Source organism: Cynoglossus semilaevis, chromosome 4 (assembly GCF_000523025.1).
Source record: "Cynoglossus semilaevis isolate Cse_v1.0 chromosome 4, Cse_v1.0, whole genome shotgun sequence".
NCBI classification, from domain to species: Eukaryota; Metazoa; Chordata; class Actinopteri; order Pleuronectiformes; family Cynoglossidae; genus Cynoglossus; species Cynoglossus semilaevis.
Window position 1 is genome coordinate 32764 of NC_024310.1, and position 23981 is coordinate 56744.

Genomic DNA, 23981 nt, shown 5'->3' on the forward strand with positions numbered 1-23981 from the left:
AACCGGAGATTATAGTGTTGAAAAAAGAAAGTGAACTCCTTGTCATTGTGACACCACTGCACACAACCAAATGTGACTTCTGCTAATACCCTATCTCCAGCTTTAAGCTGTCTGGGGAGCAGTGTGTGGGGATGGTGCCATGCTCAAAACACCTCTATGGTAACTTGGCAGCAGGTGGACTTGAACCTGAAGCCTTCTGGACCCAAGTCCGCTTGCATAACCATTAAACCACAACTACCGGTGGTGTGCAGCATGATTTAAATAAATTGTCATCCACCACGACATCTGGTCAATTTCCCATTCTGGCAAAAATATTCCCACACAGATGATTTAATGCACAGGGGAACTGCACATGACAAAACAAAAATATTAAGTAGAACTTTTGAGTTTGCTCTGTCAAGTTTAACCAACCCAACTGTTCCTTTGGAGCAGCTTTAAGTTGTGTGACTGCCACCTAGCTGTTTTATCTTTCCACTATCACAAAATATTAGGACTGGAGAAAACAACAATCAGCTCACAATCAATGATTGACTGGTCACGTGTCATGAACGATGAATCTACCTGAAATCATTTTGACAAGGTTGTTTCATGTGATTTAAAGGACATATCGTGTACTATATCTTTAACTTTCGTCTGTAATACGGTAACTACGTAAAAACACGCACGCCTCTGTTTATACACATGCCCGTGCGTCAATACGCGCGCTCACTTTACGTTTCCACACTCTCACTGCGTCGTGCAGCTTATTAGCGTGTTGGTGAAGAGGGGCGGGGGGGGGGGCGCAGTGGGAGTCATTTCTTCACTAGTTCTCTCCCAGTAACAGGAGGAGCATTCTGGGATTTCAGTAGTGCTCACTCAGGAAAGACGGACATGCGGACCAGCGTCCAGCGTCCCGAGGACAAGTAGCACACTTCTCCCTGTGCATGTGCTGCGGCGACCAGAGAGGAGATAAACGCGTCATCGGTGGACACTTTTGTTCTTTTGTGACAGAATGGCTGGAGCTAAGTGTCTCTTGAAAACACCGAGGTAAGAGACTGCTGCTTCTCTCGGGATGGAGGAAAAATCTGCCGCATAATTCTAGTAGCACAAATGGGGGCGTTTTTGGAGAAAATGGTAATTTATTTGATTCATAACCTGTTTGTTTATGTGTTGAACATCAACTCGCGTTGTACACAGACAGAGTCGCTCTTTAAACTGCAGTCGACTGTGTGATGGGTTGGGGTTAGATGAATAAAGAACGATAAACGATAAAAATAAACAAACGGTAAAGATAAACGATAAACAAACAGTGATTTTTGAGTTTCGTTTCGTTGTGGTTTTCTCTAGTTAAGGGATTTAACTTTTCATTGAGTGTGTCTGTGTGTGTGTGTGTGTGTGTGAGAGAGAGAGAGAGAGAGAGAGAGAGAGAGAGAGAAAGAGAAAGAGAGAGAGAGAGTCAATGGCAGCAGTAACCCCGGGTCGGTCCTTTAAATCCACTCCGTTTAGAGGTTTATTGTGACCTCACACACACTCTGTGTGGATCAGACACACGACTCTGCCCCCTCCCGGGCAGATATATGTAAACAAAAATATTCCTCAGTTTTTGACCGAAAATCATTCAACACATTCACATGTTCTTCAGTGAACTGGGATGTTCATTATTAACTCTCTCTGCTTCCAATTCTCTGCATGGTTACAGCATCACTGTGTGTGTGTGTGTGTGTGTGAGGGTGTGTATGTGTCTGTGTGTGTGGATTAACATTTGAGATTTGGGTCAATTTCATGGAGCTCGCTCCAATGGCATTGTAAACATTTGTCTATTTAAATATAATTTTAAGTTTTCTGGACAGTTTGAGGTTTGAAGCCCCCCTCCTCCCATCGCTCTTTGATTTTATAAACTACATTTACCACAAATAGCTTTGAAATATATATACATATATATACAGTATATAAAAAATACTGTATATATGCATAAATGTATGAATATATGTATATATATATATAGTTTAGCTAGTTTAAGATTTGAAAAATAAAGAAAGCCCAAGAGACCTTTTGAATAAAAATGTTGACAGAGGACTTCTTAGCAGAGGGTCACATCAGCTGTTATTTAAAGTAATACAGTATTTAATTGTTCAGAAACTGTGGATACTCAGAATCCAAACTGTTCTTAAACAGTTTTTTTTTGTTTTGTTTTGTTTTTTTTGTTTTTTGCCTTGTCTTGATCCAATTTACACATATAACACGGTGCATTTATGTTTACATCACTGCTATTGCAGGTTGTTACATTATCCTTTTTAGGACTCAAATGTCATGCACATTCAGCAGCAATTACCATCTGCCTGAAGTTCATTAGGAAAAACAACCAGAACATTTTCATGCCTCTTCTCTCTGCCATAAATTTGAACCAGATGAAAACAAATCATTCATTTCCTTTTATTTCTGGCAGATCCAATGTCATTTAAAAAAAATACCAACCATTCCGTTTTTTTTCCTTCATTTTCTACCTCTGCAACTTTTCAGACCCTTTCATGTCCAATCACTCTGTACCTTTTATGTGTTGCAGTAACTTTCAGTCGACAGCCATGTTTGAAGGCTCAGAGTGTGTTCAGGAGGAGGAGGAGGGCGGCAGCACTGGCAGCACCGTGGCTTCATCCATCAGCGCCTGTAAGAAGGTGAAAACAGGACTTGTTTCTTACTCTTTGTTTTCTCGCCCGACTACAGTAAACATATGTTTAATAAGAAGGACAGCTCATCCCAGTAGATTTGTCTACAAGAATAAGGAAAGGGGGGCTGCAGGGGCACAACTCACTGGGCTGAGGTGGAGGCCAGGTTGAATTTCCTTTCACAGTCTGCAGGTTTATTGGTGTGTGTGTGTGTGTGTGTGTGTGTGTGTGCAGGAGGTGTAGGTTCCTAATTAGCCTAGCACTGGTGATTTGACTTGCCTTCAGCTCCAGCCGCCTGTAGAGATACAAGGTGGCGACTTTGTTGTAGTGCAGTTGAGGTTCTGCTGCTGAGCCGTGGTTACATTGGGTCTGATCTCAGCAGGAGAGATCAGCTGATCACCTTTACTTGGCCCAGGGCCTGGACAGATGGCCTCTTCCAGAGAGCACAAACAAAAGGCAATGGTGATTGGTTAATAAAAATGCACTTCCAGAGAATATTGCACATGCCACACTCTTCACATGTGGCAAGAACCACATCATCATTGATATTTTTACTTGCTCTGGTGCAATGATGGCAGCCGTTTATCTTCTGGCTTAGCCTAAGCCTAATTATCTCTGTGCCAGGAGGCACACAAGGCTTGGACATCATCACTACGATACGTTGTCTCTGTAACAGGAGAAGGTCGGTAGCCTCCTGCCCAACCCCCATACTTGGAGGACCAGTGGTTTTCTGTCGTAGTGTCCTTCCCTCAGACTGCCTTGGTCCACAGTACCATATGGTACATCTCCCATCCGCACCATCTTCTGGTGCCTGACATAATTTGTTTTACTGCTGTAACCTGTAGGAACAGAAATTGTATTAAAAACCCATTTCTTTTTTTCTTTTTTTGAGTCCTGCTGCTCAACATCCACAAACACTCCATACTGGTTAAATATATATTCAAATGTAATAGAATCAATCTCGGACACAAATCTAAGCATAAAAAAAAAATCTAAAAACAGAAGGCTACTAGAGCAGGAAAGTCAATAGTCTGTGACTGTAGAGTAGTGTGACAGAACAATCAGTCAAAACACATTTGCATCTGACTGAGAGACGCAGTTGTTGGTCTGCAGGTCTCATATAAATTGATGTCATTACAGTGCCCCTCCAGGGAGGAGAGAGTAACTGTCCATTGTCTCATACACACATCACACAGTGAATATATAATGTTCAGTGTCTGGTTAGTTGACACCGTATCGATCCCGTGCTGCAGACACTGATCTTCAAGTCAAGCCTTTGCTAGAAAGGTCAATTGATCCTAGCAGAGGCAAATGAAAGGGGAATGTGTGATTCAGGAGTGTGTGTGTGTGTGTGTGTGTGTATTCATTGGGTCAGTAGTCAGAGTTTTTCTGCGTTTTCGCAGGTGCTGTGCAGTAACAGCGTGCTGGACTCGTCCGACTACTGGCTGAAGAATGACAAAACGCTGTGCAGACTGGGGCTTTTGGACGACGACACAGAGGGCAGCTGCACCACGGTGAGTAGAACATTAGAGACACACTCTCAGCACCAGTGACAACAATGGGAAAAAAACATCTAAAGTGCAGAAGGTATTAGCATGAAATAACAGCAAGTGGATTTTTCTTCACGCTGCGTCCTTTAGTCTCATGAGGGTTGAAAAATAACTGCAGTTTGTTTCTACGGCAGTGCTGCCTGTAGGCTGCTGATAATGCTCATATATTCTGAGGTGACAGCTCCAGCGCCCCCTGTGGGTCTGCAAAGAAATAGGTGATGAATGAATGGATAGAGGCAGAGGTTTTTCTGCCATATTTATTTATTTGTGTAAACAAATTGAACAATATTGCACACAGGACAAACCTTGAAATGTGTTACTGGTGGTGCAGTTTTACTTTCACTTTAAAATTATTAAAAAAGTGATTGACTAGATTTCAAATAAAGTGTTTGTTCTACTTCATTTTAGTTAAGCCAGAGATTTGTATTGTCTTCTAAGGTTTTTTTTTTGGCGGGGCAGAAACTTTGTGGACAAGCACCCCAGGGCCCGGACACTCAAATAAAATGAAATCAAAACCACATTTTTTCTTTGGCTGGACAGCAGGATGTTGACATGCAGTTACTGTCGTAATGAACGAGCAATTGTTTTTTTTTTCTACTCAGCCTTATGCAGTATTATTATAGGCTGTGCTGTATGTATATGGGTTGCTCTACTACACAGTCTATACACATGTTAATTTCACAGGATCATGTCACCTGTTATTCTGTTAGTTACTTGCACAATTTCATCATTTCAGCTTATGTTATTTATTCATTTTTTTTTATAAATACTCTTTTGAAACATCTTTGGCACTTTGCCTTTAAAGCATATCAAAGTGTGTCATCGTTGTATCTCAACTGTCACAGATAAACAGAGGTGACGGTAGTTAGCGCAGCATGGTCATGTCTGACATATTAAAACAGACCTGGACATTTACCAGGGGGGTTCTGATCACTGTAATCATCAAATTAATCATTACATTAAAGTGGGAGATGATGCAGCAGGGGTAGGAGAGGGGGAGGGGGGCACCTATGCCAACTCTTGGTGTCACCTCTGATCACTGAATCACATATTAAGGAGCAAGTTGAGCATGAATAGCTTTCAAGCTTCACTCCTTAGAGAGAATATTAATAAGGGAGGAGGAGAGTGTGTTGTCTGATGAAGAGCAAGTCGTGGAGATAATCCAGGTGAAGCCCCCGGCTCCAATAGGAGATTAAAACCAAGTCCATGTATCCATGGGTCACAATTAAAAAATCTCATTATCAGATACACGGTTGCTACAATATGAGCATCTTACAGTTCTCTGCTCAGATGTAAGAGCAGTACTATCATCCATCCATCTCCTTCACATGGTTGTGGGTTCAACTATAGCCAATCACATCCTGCACAGGATGTGATTTTGTAATTTTATTTTGATTTGTAATTGTATTTCATTTGGCTATGGTCAAATAAATACAAGCTTTAAATGTGTCAATGTGGCCCTACAATAATATCTAGGAAACGGTCAATGGCACTCGTCATTGGTTAAAAGTAAATTAATTCGTCCTAATGTTCACAGGCAGGAAAAAAAATTGAGTGAGAACCTATGACTTAGCACTCCTCCAAATGTGACAAGAACACATTTAAATGTAAGCGTTTTAAGGACGACAGAGGCTTCACACCTTCAGACGATCGTCCTTTTCATACCAGGACCATCCAGAGTGTCTTTAACCCACTCTGTCTGGCCATAATCCCTGTCTCTGGTGTGACAAACTGGCACTAATGCACAGAGAAACGACTACACACACACACACACACACACACACACACACACAAAGACACACATATTTGTGAATGTTTTTGAAAGTAGTTCTCGTGAAAAGAACCTGATAAACAGCAGCTCCTTGACGCTCACTGGCCTCAGTGCTGTTGATGAGCAGCTCACGTCCAAATGTTCACTGGGATCAAGTGTTGAAGGATGGCTGTGATAACAGTGCTCTTTTATCAGCAGGTACTTTGATTTACGAACCCACGATGAGACTGTTTACGTTGAGAGCAGCGAACCTGCCCGGTCTCCATGACAGAACTATAAAACCATTAGGCCACAGCCCTGCTGGGAATGCTGACTTCACTCCATGAGAATTAAATTAAACTTGAAATGGATTGAAATTAAAGTGGTTAGCAACTAATGAGAGTCAAAGTAAAGTTTGCTGCACGCAGCAGAGATAAAACTTCCTCATGTTGAGGGCAGTTCTTCAGATCTTCACATTCTCATATAAACATAACTGACTGTGTTTCCTATTCATTTTCTTCAGCTTTGTTCAGCTGTGGCTCAGACAGGGAGACTTTTAGTAAAAGTGGCCACGAGGAGAGACAAAAACAATTAGTGTAATTTGTATTTGTTTAGGCTCTGAGTTGCATTGATGATTTAATAGCTGTTAGTTCTGGCCACGTCACGAGCTCCTACTCTGACAGACCAGATCTTCAGACACAGGTATTTTAGTTGATTCTGCTTCTCTGCTGAATACCAACCAGAAAATGGTGCCGTCTGTGGCCCAAGATGCTAAGAAGGGTTAGCTTAGCAAAATAAAAGTCTTTCTTTCAATTGTTACAATAGACACACTTATCACCTGATATTATAGAAATGCAGGATTTATTTATAACAAATTGGTTTAGGAAAATACAATGACTTCATGGTATAAACCAGCAGTACCCGACTTGTACCAAGGACCTGTCGGCCTCTGCTTACCAGTTGTTGAATTATCATTTAGAATCATTAAAGTTTCAAAATAAAACATTGTTCAGACTTCTGTTAGTATTTCAGTCTCAGTGACATTGTTTTTAAACATTGTCAGATTATCTTTATATGAAGAAAGTAAACAGTGAGTGGATTCTCTTTCAATGAAGTAAATTAGGGAAAATAAAATAAATTTTCCACTGTGTCCCACTACAACCTGGCACCAAATTATCCAGAGACAGGGAGTTGAGGATCCCTGGTATAAATCATCTAATCTCCATCTCTGCTCATCTTCATAAAACTCTTTTTAATACATACTATGATTAGTGGTGCTGTCCCAATACTATTATAGTAGTACGAGTATTTGAATGAAGTATGGGTCTCAATACTGATATCAGTATTTGTGCATCCCTAATAATTATTAAGTATTTAATATTAACGGAAGCTGTACTAGCAGTGAGGGCAGTTGTAGTAGAAGCAGTTAAAGCAGTAACGATAATACAAAGAAAATTACTTTATGTATTTGTAAAAAACAAATCCTAAAATAGCTACAGGGCGGTTCGACTGGACGGAGTAGGTTTTTGTTTTTGAAGACGTTTCACCTCTGAAGACTTCTTCAGTTCTGACTGACTACTGGGAAGTCAACTTCTCCGTCCAGTTGACCCCCATGTGACCTGATGCCTGAGAACCAGTAAGAACCTCCACCTAACATGTTGTTGGTTCGGCTGCTTCTGTGACAGACCGACTGACCACCCACAGAAAAGACTGTTGTTTTGTGATGCAGTGAGCTGTAAGAACCAGGCGTGTTGACACATGGAGACATGGAGAAGTTGAGGCTCAGTCCAAATGTCTCTCTGCTTTGATATTAACATAAATAAGGCTACAAAAGAATACGTTTTGAATTGTTCTCCAGAATGATTGAAGGCAGAGAAAATGATGATGGTCATTAGCCTCCTGTCCATCTGGCGAGATCACATGAATTCAACCGTTTCAAAAACAACTTCTCCACAGACATCAGGTTCTGTGTTTTCCTTGCATTACTGCCAAAATCTCCCTGTATAATCTCCAAGCTGTTCATCGATCACATGGACCAAGAGTTCCCACTCATGAAGTTAGCTTGAAGCTGTGACATACAAACATTTCACCGATCAGCACGACATAAAGACCAAGGGAACCGTAAGGCTGTTAAAAATGTTGAGTCAGCGGGTGTTCATGTTAGGTCACCATCTTTGTCTTCAGTGACTGTAGGTGTTTATCATTGACATTTAGTAGCTGTGCTGCCCCCCACTGACCTGAACGAGAAAAGCCAATGGGTGTCTTCATGAAATCAATGTACGCAAACAACAGCAAAGTAAAGTTGATTGGTATTTTGATCAATGTTACACATTCTATCATGGAAAAGCAAAACACACACACACAAAGATAGCCTCCCCTTCAGCTGTCATTGACTTCACATTTTTTTACACTTAACTGGCTCCATTTTCTAGCAGCAGTTGTCACCACTTTAATGTGAAAGTCTGAAAACATCATGTTTGTCTGGAGGATTGTCAGGTGGAGGTGAAGGTTGGCTTAGAGCTTTAGTTCACGGACAGTTCTGCCTGTGAGAGTTTGGTCAAGTAGGCCTGGGATTGATGGAGAGGGTCTTTGGAAGGGGGAGGGGCCAAATGATGAAACAGCAGAAGATGGATGGATGGGCGGATGGATGGATTGATAGATTGAACTTTATTCATCCCTCCAAAACTGCCACCATAAAGAAAGCAGCATTTTAACCCAGTAAAACAGTAACTAAATAATTACATGTATTTACTTTTTATGCAATTATTAAATTATATTATTTACTCTATTGTGTTTTGTTATGCATGTTCTTGTTTCCAAAAAAGATTGGAAACAATGGCTGTATTTCATTCAGAACTTACTTGGCAGTTCACATCTGAGGCTGTGTGTTGGCAGACGGTCCCTAACTCCCCACACTGACACAAGGACTCCATCACAAGCCATTAAACCTGAAGAGAAAATGAAAAGTATTTTTCATGAAATTCTTCACCAGTGACCAGTTCTCTATTCATTCAACAACTGCTGGTCTTTAATATTCAGTCTCTTCTGTCTTGTTTATTTTGTCAATACAAGTTCTTTTTCTTGACTGCTGAACTTCTGTGATCAGGTGTGCAACTTACGCTGTGTCTCTCTCACAATTTCAGATTTGTTTTGTGAATTTCGACCCTCAAAAAACAGACTGTCGCAATGACAAAATTTTCAAGGTGAGAAAGTCCTTCACCTACACTCACTTTTATTTCTCTATTCAGAGTCGTATCTCATTTCCTCCCAGATTAGTGTATGTTTCCATGGATTCTTATCAATTGTCAGAGGCTGTTGTTCTGTTTTGATAATATGCAGCAGTCTGCAGCTGTGGTGTGATCAATAATTATTCCAGATTTTCAAGGTTTCTCACAGGAAGTTTGAGAGATTTTATGCTCTCACACAAGCATTGTGTTCATCCTCTCCATCTTTCCTACAGAAACTGGCCTCCGTGTCTCCTGATCTGCCAAAGCTGGTTGAATTACTCACTGTCCACCAGCCCAGAGAAAATGAGATCCTACTGTTCGGTGGCCTGGAAGCCTCAGACTCCTGCCAAACGCACCCACACTCACGCCCCCAGGTGAGTTTGCAGTGATGTCTTTGAATCCTTTCAGCCATTTTCAGCCTCTGAAATAAGTGGCCGAGAGGAGGAGTGTGAGGAGGAGAGTGTGAGATGTTCTTTACTTTGGTAAAAAAAAAACACTCACATAAAAGTGCGTTCAATTTGTAGATCTTCATTTGACTCCTATAAAAAAAAACGATTTCTCCACAGACACACAGCACTTGATCTGCTGAGACAGAACCGTGTACAGTCTGCTGATAAATATTCCTCATTTTCTGCCTTTTACGCCGTACGTCAACACGTTGTTCTCTGTTCTCTCCTCATGGACTTTTTGTTTTTCAACAAATAAATCAAGGTAATAAAATCACAGGTACAGTCAATACTCAGCCAACTATTAAACTTGCATGAGCAAGTACAGTGAGTTAATAGTATATTGAACATGGAGGGAGTGGGGGGGGTAGTAGCTGAGAAACTCAATAGTGTTAGCACAGAACAAAAGAGAACAGACTTAACTCTGCAGAAATACAAAAAGAATAGATCCGTATAGTATAGAATAGAAAAGAAAGGATGAAAAAGAATAGAACAAAAAGAGAACCGACAAGAAGGCCGTTCTGCCCTGACCTCATTAATGACAATGTAACCTTGATGGTTTATATTCTGAATTAGCTTCTTTTATTTTAATAAAACTAATGTCCATGTTTGTGAAAATATTCTGCTCAGCAGAGAAGTACGGGTGTGTGCTTGGTTCAGTGTTGGGGAAAGAGACAGACCATCCAACCTGGAGGAATCATCTTTGAAATCAACAAGTTTCTGATTGGTTTACAATGGGGAAGAGAGCATCAGCATCAGCATCAGCAGGGTGGAGCTGCTGGGCAGCGATTGGAGGATGATACCAATCGCTCCATCTCATCCATAGAGGAGGACTTCACAACAGCTTCGGAACATTTGGGAGACGACAGTGAAGACGACGGCTTCAGAAACGGCGAGACTTGATTCACATGTTCCTTTGCTTAAACTGTAATATTCACTAACTGTGCAGTAATTTACGTGAAAATCCAATTTTAACTGTATTTCATGAAGCAAGATTGTACAAGATTGAATTAAAGTAAGATCACATTTTCAGCTAACTTCAGGGACGGACTGCCACTGTTGAATAAACAGGTGTCGTCTTTAAGATTTGAAGGTTGAACATTTAAAACTGTGATCTATACATCCCACCCTCCGTAGAATAGTTGGCTATGATTTCTCATTCAGATCTTTTCCTTGTCATGTACTGTATGCAGGACTTTAGTGACCATGTTATAATGTTACAGTATATACAATACTGTTGTTAATTAGTACTCATAACTAATCCAGTGTAAAGGAACATTAACACAAACAGTTTAGCAAAACCAAGTTTAACAAAGCGTAAAACGGGTATTTTTCTCCCATGACATTTGAAGAACTCTGTGTTTTCTTTCTCTTCCCCACAGAGTCACAGAGTGGAGACTTGGCAGACATCCTGGTGGAGATGGCACAGAAACACTGTGTAAAACGTACATGTCAAAGGGGACAGGTGGCTCAACCTCAGGGCAGGGAGGATGTTGATGTCAAAAGAGAAAGCCAACAGCTGCTCAGCTACCAAGTTAAGGAATCAGCTGGTCATTACGCCACCAATCTGGCTGAGTCAGTACTACAAGATGCTTTTATACGCCTCTCTCAAGATGAGAACTCTTTCGTCTCTGAGGTTGCTGTCAGCGTTTCCCCCACAAGTCCTCCGTCACACTTCCCCGACTCATCAAAGACCAAACAACGCACCTGCTCTTTTGAACTCCCCAAGATTGTCATAGTCCAGAGCCCAGACATTTCTGATGGGGGGACAGAATGGCCAGAGACTCAGCTGTCTCATGTCCCTAACCAGGGGACTTTAGCTGAAGTCAGAGAACTACCAGAGAAAGACACAAAGGCTTATATTCCCCACACTTCTACATCCAAACATGTGGAGGTGGCTTTGGCATGTGCTGCCAGTGTCATTGGAACTATTACCACTCCACAACTGACTGAGAAACTCACTATGGACTCAGCTTCGGAGGAGGAGGAGGAGACAGAGGAAGAAGAGGAGCAGGGCCCAGGAGAGAAAGACGACTTTTCCTTTTCCTCGGCTCTGTGTAGCATGGCCCAGGTAGCAAGTGTGGTAGCTGCTATGGACATTAAGTCAGAGCTGGTGGAAGGTAAAAATTCTGGTTTGTCTGAATCCTTTACAGCAGGTCAAGGTCTTCTGTCTGCTGCTGAGGCCTCTGCAGCCTTCACTCTGCACTGCAGCATCACTGAGGGCACCAGTGTTGAAGCATTCCATACCAACATAGCTGAGGTCCTACACAGGGAAGTGGTGGAGGTTCTTACACAGCCCCAAGGATACAAAAGCGTGGCCCACTTGTTGGAGGTCACACATAACAAAATAGTAGATGGCATTAGATCGCCAAAGAAGACCTGTGCAGAAGGACAAGACACGGATGAATTCTTAGATGAAGTTGCAGAAAGCCTATTTAAGCACGCTTTACAGAAAGTAAAAAGAAACAACAGGGTACAGGATCATGGCACAGACGCTCTGAGCCTACAGTCTGGTCTGCAGAACAGCATCAACAATTTACTCTTTGAAATCCTTTGTCTGACACAGAAGAAAATCAGTCACATCTCCAACAATGACCAAAGATCATTTGAGACACAAGAGGATGACAATTGTGCAGCAACAAAGGAAAACAGGCATCCATTCATTCGGCTGCAGTGTTTAACTGACTACAGCCAGTCTACAAAGACTGAGAACCACAGTGACAGTCTGCACTGCACAGATAAACTAGCAAAGGTTCCAGGGCTCAGGGACAAATGTATGGTTCTGGAAGGTGACTTCACTGCATCATTCTTCGCAGCACGTAACAAAGAACAGCAGCAGCAGACATCAGTCAGGTTAAATCAATCTATGGACTTCTCTGACCACCAGCAGGTCCAACAGGGCAATAGTGCCACCAGAGAACCTTTGAGTGAAATGAGAGGACGTCTTATCACAGCAGGTAACAGCAGACAGTCCTCCTTAACACCCCAGTCCTCCTTAAGTGCTTGTAATTCTCTGATGTCTTCAATAATGGACTCAGAATCTAGAACACCTATTACGTGTTATGCTGATGATTTGGCTACCACAGTGGTGTCTATGGCAACCGAGTTGGCAGCCATCTGCTTGGAGAACTCTAGTGGTAAGCAACCTTGGTTCTGTGCCCTTAAAGGAGCAACTACTGAAGGGGTAGAAGGCTATTTAATACCAGCCTGCCGCAGGGTGTTCAGGCGGAAAGAGTCACAGGGCAACAACACTGCCTCCAAAAAACATCGGGCGCCACGCCTCAGTGAGATCAAGAAAAAAACAGAGGAGCAACCAGAACTGATGGAGCGACTTGTGAACCGGGTGGTGGATGATTCAGTAAATCTTGATGAACCCCAGGACCCATTTGCCCTGTTTGCCTCAGAAGTATCAGCCAGGATCATGAACTGCCCTGAGCTTAATGTAGTAGACACGTCTAAAGCTGGACAGCCACGCAGCAGGTTGCAGTGTGACAGATGGAGCCGTGGGAAGGCATCAAGTTATGAGAGTATTCCAGAAGAAGATACAGACTCCTCGGGCTTTCAGAGCACACTGGGGCCCAACAGTCGGTTAGGTCAGAATCTGAGTCGTGGTAGTTCAATCTCTAAGCAGTCCAGCTGCGAGAGCATCACAGATGAGTTCTCTCAGTTCATGGTTAACCAAATGGAGACCGAGGGCAGGGGTTTTGATCTTCTGTTAGACTATTATGCAGGCAAAAATGCTAGCAACATTCTAACTGCTGCTGTACAACAGGCCGCTTCAAAGAAAAATGGTCACCTCAACGTCAGGGCTTCAGCCTGTCTGTCCAAACAGTCCAGCACAGAGAGTATCACAGAGGAGTTCTACAGGTTCATGCTCCGGGACATGGATAAGGAAAACAAAGACTTTGGCATCACTAGGACTAAGGAATGGAGCAACAGTCTGTTCCCCCCTTCTCCTCGGACACCTTTCTGCATTCGTCAGTCCTCCGTCCCAGACCGACGCTCCTCTGACTCACGGCTATCTGTCAGTTCACCTGTAAAGGCCAACTCTTTTGATGGATTTGCTCGTAATGTGCATGGGGATACATTAAGCATCTATCCAACGCCATCGGTGTCATTCTTGGGACTGTGTAAGTCAGACTCCTGCCTCTATCAAAAGGGTAAAACTGACCAGATTACGGATATGCTGATTCACGATACTTGGACAAACTCTATTGAATCACTGATGAGAAAGAACAAAATCATTGCTGAACCAGAGGACAGTGTCGACCTAGAAGCTCATGGTGAATCCCAGCCTCACGTGCAGCTGTTTGCCAATCGCCTGGCAGCGGACATAGTAGATGTGGGCAGGTCTGCACTGGGAGCCCAGCAAGATGTGGCTGGGGGTTTGCCTGTATCTCACCCACTTCCTGTTGGTGAAAGAAGGAGGGGGTTCAAACAATCTCATCACAGCTGTACTCAAAGTAGAACCAGCCAGGAGCAAGCTGGACCCAGTGTCGGATCATCGGGTCATGACGTCAATGCCACCTACACGCGAGGACCTAGAGATGTACCACTAATCCACATTGAAGGAGATCAGAAGGATGAAGAAAATGTATTGAACCAAGAAAGGTCCAAAGGAAGACTACAACAAAGACCAGGAGACGTGTCAACGTCAAAACACACTGAAAGAGCTGCACCCAAACAAAACAGGTCAGTGTTAAAGAGAGATCAACAACAGAATCAAATCAATACTGGTTAGGTGGACCAGACATATTCTAGTAATCAACCAAATGATAGTAACCACACAGAGGATGTAGGGAGTTTCATGATTCGGGTTATTTAAAGCCATAGAGAAGCAGATAAAAATAGACCCTAACCCTGACCCTAACCTGTCAAAAGAACTTGATTCTCTATTCCCATTTTTATGAATGAATTTAATCTGTTCCCTGAAAAGACACGACTTACGTTATGTCTTGATTTTGATATGAAAATGAATATATGGTGAGGTTGTAAAACCAATTCCCATTACAGCTAACACACATACAGTCCCTACCATCATGCAATTTGCTCTCCTCACCAGTGAGAGGGACAAGTCTGCCGCGGCGGTGGCTGCAGTAGTGAAGAGGGACAAGCGTTCACTGAGTGCTAGCAGTGAAGAAAGCTGGTCCCATATAAGCCCCGATGATGACCCCCCTGAGGAGACCAGTAGTTTTATCCAGCTGAGTGAGGGGTTAGTAATCGTTGCTTGGTTGTACTGCTCCTGCCGCTGTCACTGCCTTGCTCACCATACTCTCATTGTCCCATTGGTTCTGACAGCGTTTTTTTTTTCTTTTTTTTTTTTTTGCCAATACCTGCTGTAATTACCACCTATGCTTTAGGAGAGTATGGCAAAGGTTTGGATGCACTGATACCTCGCCATACAGTGTTGGTCTCTTTCACACCATGTGCACGGCTACCAATAGTTTATAGGCCATAGTGCAGATCAGTAACCATGTGCACTGAGATTTACCAACTGAATCAGAACCATTCACTGCTTCATCTTTTGTTTTTGCCCAAAAAACAATCACCATTAATTAGACTCTACTTTGTGTTTGCCAATTGAAATATGCTAAAAGTTGAATATTTCATATGTGGCAATTACTTTATTCTGACATAAGATAAAAACGAAAAGAAATAAAGGAACTGGACAAAGTTCACTGTTATTCTGTAGGCATTCAGAAACAAAAAATACTTGGAAAGTGTCCTCAGTTAGCATGTGATTTAGTTTAAAAGTAACAAAGGTTCTGTCTTTGGAAGCAACAATGGGTCATGGCGTGGCTTGAGTTTGAGGGACAGTCCAGTATGAAATCTTTACAAAAGATTTCCACAGACCAAATCCTATCCTGTCACTTTTACCTCAGAGCACAAACCAAACATATCGGCAAGTGTTTTGGGATGGTTTATATTATCTTGTCTTTGTATAACCATAATAGACATTAACTTTTAATTGGTTTATTGCATTTGAGAAAATATCGCAATCGTCCTGAAAACTTTGCGTTGGTAGGTGTAAGTGTTGACGTGTAGATCTAGAAGTGTGTGGTGCACCTTATGTTTAGCGCATTGCAGAGATACAATAATAACACACACTCATAAAGAGTTGTCGCTTACATCACCACAACAGTTGATACTTTTTGCAACTGTTTCATTTACCTTCAACCTGAAGTCCACCTCATCCCTGACCCACGTGGTAAACCAGACCTGGCCACCAGTGCCACCTGTTCCTCAGGCTAACTCTCCTCATCTTAATGGTCAGACAGGCTTGGTCACCTGATCCCTCACCTTCTGTTGCTGCTATTTATATTTTAATCATCAGCTAAAAGGCAACATGACCTGCATCACTGAGCTTGTTTTTTTTTCACATCAGCGATCATGTCAGATGTCTCTAGAAAACATGCCTTGATGCTTGTTTATTACTGAATAATAGAACGGGGAACAGCAGTGCATCCAGCCTGGGAATGGCAGACCTGGATACTTTTTATGATGTTCCCACCCAGGGCACTGTAATCAGGTAACTGACACCGTTAGCAGTGACATTTCCCAATACTGTAACAGACTCTCAAACCCACAGACATGATCATTGTATGATTTTAATCAGGCAACACATTCTGTGATCTCATTTGCCATTGAAGAACAAAGGACAAATTCCTCCTAGTCCCTCAGATATCTCAGCTATTCTCACCATCCAAACTCAGCTTCCAAAAACAGTTTCCAATCTTAATGCTAAACCTTAGCTTACAAACTGTAGAGATTAGCTTCATAATTTACATTCAGTCATTCTAAAAAAGGGAAAAAGCCCACATCTTACTGCGATTTTCTTTCCCCCATTATTACAGTAAGGAAACCCAGGAAGGCCGTCTGACAGGAGCCAAAGAGAATATTTTTGGTAAGTGCAGTATGGGATTTAATTTTCAATTTACATCACAGAATAATGATCTTGAAAGAATTCTACTAAACTCCAGAAACCTTTCTCTGTATGAAGAAACACACATACTATTTTCCACCTTCAATGAATCTGTAAATATTACAGTTACAGTTATTTTGAATCATGTAGTATAAGTTACTAGAAGTCTCACATGTACAGATACCAACCTTACACAGAACGTTCCTTCACGTCTTTCAGAGAGCAGCTGTGTGAGGGCAGCAGGCAGTGGTGGGAACCTCACAGAGCTCTTGGTGATCAACTGTGACCTGGAGTCAAAGTGTTTGGACTCAGAGCTGAGCGTTGCCCTGCAGTGGATCGCTGCCTCCGAGCTAGGCTTTCCTGTACTTTGCTTAATGAAATCCAAAGAAACGAAGGCTGAAAAGGTAGACAGAGGAATTACAAAAAAGTAAAATTACAAATGTAAAATTGATCCAGAAACATTTTCTAACTAAAATGTCATCATAATGGTGGTCAACTTATTGTCTCAGTTTCAGAGAGTGGTCCACCTCATGTCCCAGAGGTCATGGCGGGTTGCAGACCTCTTCAGAGCAGTGCTTCAGTTCTGTCAGCTACAGGAAGAAGAGGAAGTGAAGGGCCTGTTTGATTGGCTTTTGGAGACTCTGTTGACCTGAAAATCTCATCTATCCTGCACAGAAAAAACGCACACTCACAGGCAGCGCTTACACGTTCCTGACTGTTTGTTCACAGAGCTACACCAAACAGTCAATACAACCATCATACATGTTGTTCCACACGATATGGAAAATGTGTTTTCTTAGTTAGTTTGAAGCCATACAAAAATCATAAAGTCTCCCTTTAAAAAGAAAGATCTGTGTGAGTGTGAGACAGGGAATGATCAGGAATGATCTTTAGGACAACACCACATCAGCAGGTTCTCACTGCTTCAGAAAAAAAAATGTATTTATGCTTTATCAGAATTGTGTATTTATTTATTTCAAAGTAACACATACAGTATAAACAAAGTACAATAATGTAGAATTATGTTCACTTTTATGCAAATCTGCAAAGACACTAAAAATATTTGTATAAAAAGAAGCTGAAGAAATGCAAGCTCACAAAGGTCCATTCTTTGTTTAACAATTAAATACAATTCTTCGTGCATCTCAACACTGAGCTCTAGTGTCTGTTTAAAGTGTGGTCGTCTTGTTCACGTTACTTGGAACCTTGAATATTTTTGAATAGCGGTACGGTACGGTACTGTACTGTACTGTAAATGCTGTAGATTTGGAGCTGCTGCATTTTGGAGAAGTGACGTTTAGCTTTTACTACTGTATGTTAAAAAAAGACAATGTTTGAATTTGTACTGTACTGTACTGTACTGTTGTTTCTCTACAGTTACATGGATCAAGGAGGGAATGTGTGGAGGTGTGGGACTTAGCAGTAGAACTGAATGTATTAACCTGTTGACATGAATAAAAATCTGTGACGTACAGTCTTAGCCTCCTTTTTCATTCAACACAGTATGAGCTACACCGTGTTTGTGAATAGAAGCAAAGCAAAGAATAGGATTGTGCCACATATAAAGGAACAGGAGTGACAGAAGAGTACGTGAGGGGGGTGCAGCACATGGTTAGAAAATAATGCATTGGCATCTTTGTGCAGTCGTAATGAAAGATTCAGAAAAAGGTTCAGGTTACAGGCAAGGTTACATCAGGTAGCAGCGTGCTTGACACAGTCTCTGTGTGCACTGCTGATAACATATATATATATATATTTGTAGAGTAGAGTAGAGTAGAGTAGAGTAGCATCTGAACACGGTGGCCACTGATTTCTTTTACAGTAGGAGCTGAGTGTAAAACATATAAATTATTCATGTCTGTATCTGAGACTTTGACCTAAAAACCAGTTATGTTACTTTAATACTGCACATACTTGCTGTAGTGACCAGTAAAATACATCCAGTATCTGTGAAGACTGTTTAAAAGAACCATGTTACAATTATCAACACAGAAATTAAAAAGCCATGTCACAGTGAAGTAGCTATGTTCAAACTTTTAACATGATTTGATATGGTAATTATAATGAAAATTCTCAGTAAATTTATATTAAATTAATTGTTAGCAAAACCAGTGAAAATAAATCCTTCAAAATAAAAGTCAAAATTTTGAAAATACAATTCTTTTATAAAGCACAAATTAGCAACGTCAGATTAGCCCGTGGTTCATACTGGTGTTATCCACCACTGTATTTGTCCATTTAAGAATGTGTTAGTTCCAGGAAATGATCAGTACCAGATCCGACATGTGTTATCCTTGCTGCCTGCAGGAAGGTGAATGCAAAAATAGAATTCTTAAACTTTAAAACCAAATCATTCTGCAAATATACAAAATTACTTTACATTTTAATTACAAGAAATGAAAAAATAAACTACAAATAACCAAAACAGACAATAAAAAACCCTTAGATAAATAAACATGTGTGACGTGTTTTTACCTGTAACAATGGTGTCACCCTCATAGTTGAAGGCACAGGAGAATATCTCGTCAGTGTGGCCCCTCAGGACTTGCAGACAGACTCCAGATTGAACATCCCACAGACGAGCTGTCATGTCTGAGCTGGCAGTCAGGAGCCTGCTGCCCTGAGGACTGAAACAGATCTAGCACAAGACGTATTGTCAAGAGCGAGCAAGTACTGCAAATGGGACATTATCACCTGGACACTGACCCTGACCTGGTCACTGACTGACTGTCATTCCACTGGGAAATACACAGGTAGCACAAATTAACTGTCGTCACTTCACAGTAAAGAGGATTTACCAGTGATTATTATCATTATTATCATTATCATAATAATTATTAGTATTATTGTTATGGAAATCATGGCTAGAGCTGATTGGACTCACTGGTCTCATATCGTTTCAGTACAGTTAGAGAAATGAAGAAATGATCTATGGATAGATAGATGCTGTAGATGGATGGATGGATGGATTGACAGACAGGTCATTATGATCATTACTAATTTTGTGATGGCAGAGATCCTCCCATATAAAGTCAATTTAAACTTTGGTTTCTGTTGAAGGAAATCACTTTTTTGGATTTGGATTCTAATAAAGGATCATGAAAATGAAAGTACAGTGAAAAACAATGACAGACAAATACTTCCAGAAGTATTAGCTAACCCTACTAACCCTAACCCTACCTTAGAGATCTCTCCATCATGGCCAACCAAGGTCACCAGACACTGATGTGTAGCTGCACTGAACACTCGTGCTGTACCTGTGGGTGGAGGAGAGTACGGTAGTTTAATACAAGGGATCGTCAGTAAGTTCTACAACTTGATCTTCTTTATGAAAATAATAAAGATTTCCTCTTTAACCTAAATCCCTTGTAAGATTGGTTAAAAACGTGCTGTTTGCTGATCACATGAACACCTAACACAGGTGATCACATGATAAAGATCTGACAAATCTCTCCCGTCTTCATATGTTGGAGTAAATAAAGTCAAACTAAGTCAAGTCAAAAATAAAGTCTCACCATCAGCAGATGCAGTGGCAACAAGGTGACCACTTAGATTGAAGCACACATCCAGCACTTCTTCACTATGTCCAGTCAGAGTGGCCACACACCTCCCACTGTCTGCCTCCCACAGCTGCAACGACAAACATCAAACAACCACACAGTGACTTCCTCCCGCTGACAACAGTAGAGGGATGAAACACAGGTACTTAGTGTGGAGTGTCAGAACTCTACAGATGTCTATGAAGATGATGTCATCCAGGTCATGGTCAAGGTTGAACAGTTCCGTTAGGCAACTGGACATGAAACTCCAGCTCCAGCTCATGAAACTTCTGCTCTAAAAACTGGATCAAAGTCATTGCTGACAGTTTTGGTAAAGTTTCTTTTTTTGTTTTTTGTTTTTTTAAAGTCTAAAAATAAACTTTAGTTGTGGCCTTTTTTTTTTTTACAAATAAATGACCTGAAAAAAAAACATTTATTAAAGTCAATATTAATGTCAATAACAGACAGTTGCTTCCAGGGCCCATTGGTGGAGGAGTGGTTTGTGGACTTGCCTTACAGCATGAAGCCTGTAGGCTGGTTCACTTCCTGGTCTGTGTGTTTTTCTCTGGCCGTTTCTGAATTAGGCGTAAGTATCAGCGTGTCTGTGTGTGGTCATGTGATGGACTGATGTAAATGTCCACAGTGTGATCACTGGTTGATCTGCTCCAACCCTAACCCTCAAATCAGAGATGAATCATTCCTACATGTGATGTGAGTCATCTGTGTCTAATTAAGAATTAGGAGTTAATTACTCTGCAGCTTCTGTCCATGGAGCCTGTGACTATGAGAGAACAGTCCCAGTTGAACTGCACGTTGCTGATTTCTCCTCTGTGGCCGATCAACGTGTGAACACGTCTAGAAAAAAGACAAGCAGTGTGACCGGAGTTGTAGGTGAAAATCCATACATTGTCATGTGCACATTCATTTGGTGTGATTGTAAAAGTTGCTCACGGCTGCATGAATCACATTACGCCAGCGAGACCTCACCTTCGTGATGCAACGTCCCATATAACAACAGTATGGTCAAACGAGCCAGTTACAAGTTGATTTCCCACTGTGTTAAAGCAGACAGAGAGAACCTCGGCAGAGTGACCCTGGATGGAATTTTAAAAAAAGAGTTATTTCTTCCATCTGCACATCAAACAGAAAAGTTTTTACCGCTATGATACCGCCCTTCCACCTCCAAAAACATTTGGTCTTTCTAAGTACTATAAGAAGTTATCAACCATAGCCACACAAATTCAAGTGTAAGGTGGAGAGAAGTTTTCAAAATAAAACATTGTTCGGAATCAGACAATAAATAAAACAGAACTAATTTAAGTTATGGATTGTTTCTGTGCGGCCCAGGACCAATTGACCCACGGACCGGTGTCGGTCCATGGCCAGGAGTTGGGGACCACTGCCTTAGTTCATAACCCCCCCTTCACGGATCATGCTTTACATTGATGGGACAGAAATATGAAAGCTAGAATCTACACTCAGTGCTGTTTGGATTGGAATCTTTTCAGTGTGAAGTGTTAAAACACTAAGCTGTGACCAATGTGTCCACACTGAGACACACTGGTGCCCCCCGCCACCCTCCCAGAACTCACTCCAAGGACCCAGCTGCCTTCTGCACTGACTGAAGTATTACAGAGGACTACATTAGATCGTAGTCCTGTAAGACCGTTACCAGCTGCAGTAATTACCCTCACAAGTATTTAATACATTATTGATGGACAGACTATGAACCCGGGAAGCAGAACTCCGAGGATGTGGTGCTTTGAGAAATATTATGTATTGACAAAAAAGAAAATAACTGACAGTCAGAGTGGCTAGCTCCTCCCCGGTCTCCACATCCCAGAGCTTGGCAGTGGCGTCCATACTGCCTGTGGCCACTAGTGTACTCTGGGGATTGAATGCCAGGCACACCTACAAAACAGCACATTAACCAGAGTTGAATGTTGGAGCTTGAAAAAGTAACTTATTTATCATGAAGATGATATGCTAATTCAATGTTCATTTTCCTGCCACACTCAAACATGAGAAAAGATTTTCACAGTGAACAGATTGTCATACGTACTATCTCTGCTATGTGTCCACGAAAGGTGTGAAAACATTTGCCTGTCTCAGCACACCACAGTTTGCACGTCTTGTCGAAGGAGCCGGTGGCGATTTTATTTCTGAGTTATCGGAGAGGAAATAAAGACAATATTTTAGAATAAAAAAATAGTTGATTTTTTAACTGCAACTACTTCTTACCCGTAGGGGTTGTTGAATGCAATGGCGTACACCACATTTCTGTGGCCCTCCAGAGCGTGCAGCTCAGAGCGTGAGGCTGTGTCCCACACTCTGCACGTCCTGTCGTAGCTGCCCGTTATGAACCTGGAGGAAATACTGTTACAGGAACGCCATGGCACCAGACTGACAGAGGTCAGAGGACGTCACTCACCTGGATCCCGATTTGTCAAAGGCAACATTTGTCAGTGGCAGTATGTGTGCTTTCAGCTCCTGCAACAAAAGAAACAAAAAGATATGTTGACGAGAAATTCAAAACATAGATTTTCTTTTGTACTCAAGACAGACAATAAAAATTCTAAAATAGGTTCATGAGAAATATTTCAAATTATACTATGTATTATAAGTTAAAAAACTGAACTGAACCTTGAAGATAAACTATGGTGACAGAGCTATAACCTCCAACTAGTGCTGCTCTCTAGTGTATGGTTGGACAAATAACAGCCTATCTCACAAGACATTTCAAACCAAAGAACAATCAGAGGTAAAAAGTCAGCAATCTGAGTACTGAGAAGTATTTTTCACTGGCTGAGGCCAAATACTACTGTGATTCAAAATCATGAGGCGTAAAAACAAAACTTTCTTTCCTCAGTCTGAAGTGGGTCTGACCTTAGAGAAACAGAACCTGTGCTGGTTCTGCTGGCCCTGTTTCTCCTGTAGTCGTAGGATCAGCTGTTTGACCTGATCAGCTCGGGTCTCTGTGATCAGAACCTCTGATCGTCTGATCTCTGCAAGCACTTCATTAGGGTTTGTTCTGCACGGAGAGAATCATATGGAAATGAAACCTTTGTGCTTTAAGTGCTCGATGACCGTGACGTCGACCACAAATTCATCACATCGCTACAAGAATTTTATTTTAATGTCCAAAGTCCATTCAAAGTCTATTAAAACTAAATGTTTTTTTACTTCAAGCATCATTAAATAAAACAAACACAATTGTATTTATAAAAAAGATCCTGACGTGTAAAATAATATTAAAGACATTTGTGTATTTTTAACTTGATTTTGATTGAATTTGATTCATGTGTTTACAGTGGTAAATTCATTCTTATTTATTTCCTGCACTTTATGGTGCAGTGTAAGATAATAAGTCAAGTGTGAACATCACATGGGAAATAAAGAACATTTTAAGAACATGGGATTCATCTTTAGTCATTCCATGTTTTTAATTATTAAAAAGGCAAATTGAGGGCGTCGTCACAGCACTTCCTGTAGGTCGGTCTCTGTCTTTTAGTTGTTTTTATTTGGTTTTTTTTTTTTTCTACTTCAAAGAGAACAACTCACGTACTTTGGAGTTAAATCCAGAAGGTCTATGGACTTGGTTCTCAGCTGTCCTCCTTTCTCATACTCCAGGATGATACCTGATCATCGAACAGAAGCGGCTTTAAACAGGGAAACAGCTAAAGTGCTCACTACGGCAGGATATCGTCAGAAAGTCTAAAGCCTTCCATCGTTGAATTATAAATGACGTCACCCTATGATTGATTACCTGGAGGATAATATCGGAGCAGGAACCTCTTAAGTTTCATCTTCCTCTTTCTTAACTCTCGTGGCCCTGTCAACAAACAGTTACCACAGTGACCAGGGCTGTTACTGCGCATGCGTCAAAAATCGCTACCTCTGATCGT

The 23981-nt window shown here is 41.4% G+C and overlaps 2 protein-coding genes across 5 annotated transcripts; one reads left to right on the top strand and one right to left on the bottom strand.

The window, feature by feature from the left end:
* Positions 1-775: 775 nt before the first annotated feature.
* Positions 776-18009, top strand: sphkap (SPHK1 interactor, AKAP domain containing). 4 transcript variants are annotated; one of them, XM_017032229.2, is made up of 12 exons: positions 776-1026; positions 2543-2651; positions 4046-4156; positions 9086-9145; positions 9403-9543; positions 10246-10507; positions 10998-14307; positions 14678-14827; positions 16061-16144; positions 16470-16519; positions 16757-16941; positions 17047-18009. In XM_017032229.2, the coding sequence occupies exons 1-12, from the start codon at positions 992-994 to the stop codon at positions 17188-17190; spliced, it is 4641 nt and encodes a 1546-aa protein (XP_016887718.1). In that variant the 5' UTR covers positions 776-991; the 3' UTR covers positions 17191-18009. The 4 variants fall into 4 exon arrangements, with proteins under 4 accessions (XP_016887718.1, XP_016887719.1, XP_016887720.1 ...); XM_017032230.2 differs by having other exon boundaries at positions 10249-10507; XM_017032231.2 differs by lacking the exon at positions 16061-16144.
* daw1 (dynein assembly factor with WDR repeat domains 1) lies at positions 17899-23964 on the bottom strand. Its single transcript, XM_008308406.3, has 13 exons — positions 23843-23964; positions 23642-23714; positions 22963-23107; positions 22508-22566; positions 22318-22440; positions 22139-22238; positions 21880-21987; positions 21064-21170; positions 20829-20931; positions 20053-20167; positions 19718-19794; positions 19013-19175; positions 17899-18838 (listed from the first exon to the last, which is right to left on the bottom strand). Exons 1-13 carry the CDS (start codon positions 23952-23954, stop codon positions 18804-18806), a joined length of 1320 nt encoding a protein of 439 aa, XP_008306628.2. The 5' UTR covers positions 23955-23964; the 3' UTR covers positions 17899-18803.
* Positions 23965-23981: the final 17 nt, after the last annotated feature.